We start from the raw sequence: 5,237 nt of genomic DNA, 5'->3' as shown, positions 1-5,237 counted from the left end.
TCAATTGAGACTCAACACATAAGCCAAATAGAGTTTTTTTTACGTTTTGAATTGGAGATGCTCTAAGATGTAATCCGTGGGAGAACAAAAAATAGGGAGAGAAATATGTGGGTAGTACTTATTCTAACCAATTTTGGCTGATTTACAAATATACCCTCCTTTTTTAGTCTATTTACATAAAAAGATTTTATATCATCATTCAGATGTGTTCTCAACCAAATCTCTAACATAAAATGAACGGTTAGACTTATCCTCTGAATAACCGACTAAGCTGTTTTAATATAATAGATATGTCACCTTCAACAAAAAAGAAAAAAAAAAGTTGTATATGCCATATTTTCAATTGCACTAACATACCATGGACAAAATGCAGTTAAAAGCGCGTCCAAAAGTGCCTCCAAAAGTGTAGCAGAAAAAGCCCCACAAAGTGTTGCTAGAAGTAATTATCTTCCCAGCATTGCCAAAAAGTTCCTACATTAGTAACTAAAGAGGGTCACCAAAAGCATGCCCGAAAGTGCCCAAAATAAGTGGCCGAAAGCATGCCCGGAAGTGCCTTAAACAACATGTTAGAAAGTGCTTTAGGATAGGAAGGATGGTGGATGGGCAAAAGTGACACAAGAAGTGTGATCGCTACTGAAGCATAGGCAAAAATTCTCAATTATGTCCAAGTGTGGCAAAAAGTACAAAATGTCAGGCCAGTAACATTGTGAAACGTGTGGCCTAAAATGCCTCAAATACGTGACCAAAAGGATCTCTAAAGCGTGGTGCGAACAAGAGCGCGGAGGAAAGTGGCTGGAGTCGCTGGACAAGCGTTGTTGAGAGTAGCAAAAACTTGTCTGCAAGTGCCTCTAGAAGCGTGACGCCATCCTCACCACCATAATTTGCTTGGTTAGTAGTCTTCATGGCCGCTGAACATAGAGTTGTTATAAATTTTCTGGAGACAAATGAGAGAAATAAATCCAAGACGAAACCTATTTATGTCTAGGAATGGGTTAACGGGTAGCGGACCTAATAGAACAGAAATGGTTATGGTTAGATAAGCCAACGACGTCTATGACAGTCAAAAGAGCATTCAACACAAAGCTTTCACCAAAAACGGAGGTCAAGACTCAGAAGATTCGAAACTTCTCTATGGTCACCTATTGGATAACATTTAATACTTGGCACTAACAAAGAGAACATATTTCTTCCACAAACTTCCATAAAATGAAAAGAGAAAAAAAAAATCTTGGTGTGAATTAGATAGACATCAATCTGTTCAACTTAATGAATTTTAATAAATGAATTATGGATGCCACATAAACCTGAAGGAGAACAATTTGTAAACAAAACTTGATGGGGCTTAGCGTAAAAATCTGACCATATTAATGCAATTTTGTGAACTCTTGTCCGCCTTTAGACTTTAAATGACGGTATTGTTAGGTGGTTTTAGGCCTCTCTCACCCAAAACTAACTCAAAGAGGTAAGATTTTTCTCACACGTATAAACACACTTCATGTCCCTCCACAATCAATGTGGGATTATATAAACACGTACCATGGTGTATATTAAAGAAGAGATCCACAATCAATATCTATCTAAACACATAGATCCATAAGCCTCAAACAAACAATAATCAATTGAATAAAGAAAATGCACGTACTTGGAAACCTCCTACCATATATTGTACCCAACCTTTTTATAAGATCCGAATGTACCCATATGCAATCGCATGTTCACATGTCCATGGAAAATCGATTGAAACCTTTGAGACGTACGAAGAGTGGTGCTTAACTATTATTTAAATCAAAATGTCTAGATTCCTATTTGTTGTTATCAGAATAAACTTAATCTGATATTTTTTTATAAAGTTGACTATCGCGAACTCAAAACATTTCGTCCGACCAAAGTCTCTCAAGAAAGCTTAGGAATGGTACTACACAAATCTTGAATGAGACTTTAAAATCACTAAAATTATATTGTTATGATTTTAAATGAATAAAAAAGATTATAATATAGGTAATATATTATAAATTGTCATGAAACTTGGCACAGGAGAACATGCAACTTTAAATTGCAAATAAAAAGGTTTGGAAGTTTTGGTAAGGTTAAGCAACTTAAGCTGTCAACCAAGATCCCTACCTTTGAAAAACATTTGAATATTTTAATCCATAGATATCAAACTCAAAACCCACTCTTGAAAGTTAAAATGGGTTTGAAGTTTTAAAGAAACCAAAAAGTTTTCATGCTAATCAAATTAAGCACTCTTTAAGTAATTAAAGAGTAATAGTTAGAGATATTTGATAGAAAACAAAACAAAGTTTAAATTCATTATTACATGTATATAACACAAAATAAAATTCTTGAAGAAGTGAGAAAATGGAAATGTAATCAAAATTAAGTAAAGGGTAGCTAAGGATTCTTCTTTTGGGTATAGATATAATCAGTGTGAGCTACTAATGTTCTTCTCATCAAGCATTCATCTTCACCATTAATACCTTCACATTCACTTTCAACTACTACTAGTACATCTTCTTCTTGATTTTGATGACCAACTTTAAGATCCTGCAATTTTCAGAAAATTAGAACAACAATTTAGAATTTGGGTAAATGGAAGAGTACCCAAAAAGGAAAAAAATCGAATTTGCTAATTAATTATTACCTCATGTAATTGGGTAGTTCTTGATGGAGAAATGATAGGATGATGAAGATGGAATCCAAGACGAGTAGCATAAGATAGAGAGAAGAAGAATAGGATGAGTAGAAATATGATCAAAAGGGTAGTACTCTGTTTAGACATTTTAGTAATTTGGTCTTTAAAAACAATGGTGAGATGGGAGATAGAGTGAGCTAGTGAGAGAAAGCTAGAGAGAGAGAGAGTGAGTGAGTTATGAGCGTGTGATGAAGCAGAAGGAGTGAATAGTTTAAGGGAGGGGGAGGAAATAAGACAAAGAAAAGGAAAAGACATGAAAAACAGGTGGTGAGTAAAGGAAGTAATGAGGAGGCCACCAGGATTATACAAATTTCATATTGAAGGGGGAGGAAGAAGTAATGAAGAAGATCATTGTTGTTATCGCCTTAGAGATTATCTTCACATTCATTCAGTAAGTTGACATTGTGTTTCTGTATCATCACCACTGGTCTACTGTAATAAATTAGTAGGGGAGTCAACCGATTTATTTTGTTTGCTGAGGTAGAGGCTCACAAGAATGGGTGACTCTCAATTTTGTTTTGTTGAAAGGGAATTGGTGTCAATTGGCAGAAAACAACAAAATGTTAAAATACAAATTACGCCCTACGTGGGAATTGAACCATAACAAAATAGTATTTGAATTTTAGAAACATGTTTAACTCGACCGATGAAATAAACAGGCCGAGTTCGGGTTTCAAAGTGGTACTCGGAATCCTACCTGATGTCGATCTGTTAGTATTTGACCAACGGTACCCGATTGTTAATTTTAAGAATTATATTATACATTTTTATGCAATTAATAAGATAAACTTGGGTTCAGGTTTCCCTTCAACCTGCTGATTTATGCAAAAAAAAATTAATAAGATAAACTAGTCAAATACTGCTAGACTAGTTGGTTGTTCATCTACTCCAAAAATCTGGAGGTCACATGGTAAATTAACAGTGGGAGTAGAATCCATCTTTATTGACTTGTGTTAACTGTTAAGTGATATAGATAAAGTAAGGTATGAATGAGTTTTCATGCTCCTTAGATAGCCTTAACGATCTTTGTATAGTTTTCATGCTCCTTAGATAAAGTAAGGTATGAATGAGTTTTCATGCTCCTTAGATAGCCTTAACGATCTTTGTATAGTCTTTAAGACTCATAACTATATTTCAAGTCGAAAGTGAGATATAGATTTGTGCAATTTTAACCTAAAGTTAAACTGTAAGTCTTCTCAGCAGGCACAGAAAGCCCAACTTCACCAGACATAAAAAGACCTGCATTGCCAAACACAGAAAGTCATGTATTGGCAGACACGGAAAAATCTCCTCAAAATTGTTATAGTCACCTATGGATGGTAAAATCTTAGTGGGAACATACTAGGGGTGAGCAGCGGACGGTTTGGCTAAATTATCAACCGAAGTCAAATCGATCAAATCATCGTCCGGTTTCATTTTACTCGTTTCGGTTTTATTCGGCTAGTCAGTCCGACCGAATACGATTAAAAAATCAAACTTGAAAAAATGAACTTCAAAAAAGCATTTTGAAATTTAAAATTAATTTTGAACTCTCATAGATTTGAATACCTAAAAAGATAATTTATTTCTTAGTTTTACCATTTCTATTAAGTAATGATTATTAGTTTATGGTATTAAGTATATAACTATACTAGGTATAACCCGAGCCTCCGGCATGGTCGATTATATTGAGTATTTCATACGTCATAAAGTAGTTGGCTACTCGTTATGAAAATGAATGACTCTAAATTTGCAGAAATAAACCTCCTGCTATCACATCTATTAGATCTCTTTTCATCAGAGACGAACCACATTAAATATTTGAGAATTTAAATCTTTAAAAAAGAATTTGTGTATACAAACAAATCGAAATTACCCAAACTAAAAAAGAATTCATTGGCTTCCCAAATAACGTTTTTTGAGTGACTCTTGATATGAACTAACTATTTCTTTTTTCATTGATTTTAATTTTTTAGCGTGTTCTCGTTATTTTCAGACTCTGCATCCGTATAAGAGCGGAGATATTCTTTGTTTAGGGATGTTTGAAGAATATGATAATTTGGAAAGGCAACCATTCTCCTCTATTATAGTGTTAAAATCCTCAAATTGGTTCAACCATTGTATTCTCTCTGTCCACAGCATAATTTTATACTTCAAACATATTAATCTTCCCTGTTTCTCGAGAAGTCATTACCCTTTGTGTTATCATAAAGACTAACATAAAACTCTGAGATCATAATAAACCTAGATTGAATTTTCTACTTAAATTTCAACATTCCAATGTCTAAGAAGCTTGTAAAAACCCATTGTAATCTCTGATCATTAACAAAAAGTCATTAAAACCTGCAAAAACTTGTACAAAACCTCTCTGCAACTCAGTGAGGTGTAATGTGAATTTAATCAAGGGAGAATTACTGAAACCCCCCAACTCTGATAATGACTTTACTGAAATCCCCCACTTTAATTAGTAATTACTGAAACCCCCCAACTCCGTTAGATTTAACTTTGATATTTTCAATATTACTTTCTTGCCCTCTTACGTTTTTACCCCCACTTCTGATAATGC

At 34.1% G+C, this 5,237-nt stretch overlaps 1 protein-coding gene across 1 annotated transcript; it reads right to left on the bottom strand.

The window, feature by feature from the left end:
* Positions 1–2,391: 2,391 nt before the first annotated feature.
* Positions 2,392–3,130, bottom strand: LOC147532467 (uncharacterized). The gene is made up of 2 exons (XM_086649958.1): positions 2,642–3,130; positions 2,392–2,544 (listed from the first exon to the last, which is right to left on the bottom strand). Exons 1-2 carry the CDS (start codon positions 2,945–2,947, stop codon positions 2,392–2,394), a joined length of 459 nt encoding a protein of 152 aa, XP_086506084.1. The 5' UTR covers positions 2,948–3,130.
* Positions 3,131–5,237: the final 2,107 nt, after the last annotated feature.

This window comes from Eschscholzia californica, unplaced genomic scaffold (genome assembly GCF_041429995.1).
Source record: "Eschscholzia californica isolate CP2 unplaced genomic scaffold, dmEscCali1.0.p SCAF_6, whole genome shotgun sequence".
Taxonomy (NCBI): domain Eukaryota; kingdom Viridiplantae; phylum Streptophyta; class Magnoliopsida; order Ranunculales; family Papaveraceae; genus Eschscholzia; species Eschscholzia californica.
The sequence above is the reverse complement of the archived record's forward strand: the minus strand, read 5'-3'. Positions and strand labels throughout refer to the sequence as shown.

Bases quoted from the DNA above. Each gene is read 5' to 3' on its own strand.
- LOC147532467 (XM_086649958.1), bottom strand. From the start codon at position 2,947: ATGTCTTTTCCTTTTCTTTGTCTTATTTCCTCCCCCTCCCTTAAACTA. The intron at 2,545-2,641 runs GTAATAATTAAT...TGAAAATTGCAG, and splicing joins GAACTACCCAATTACATGAG to GATCTTAAAGTTGGTCATCA.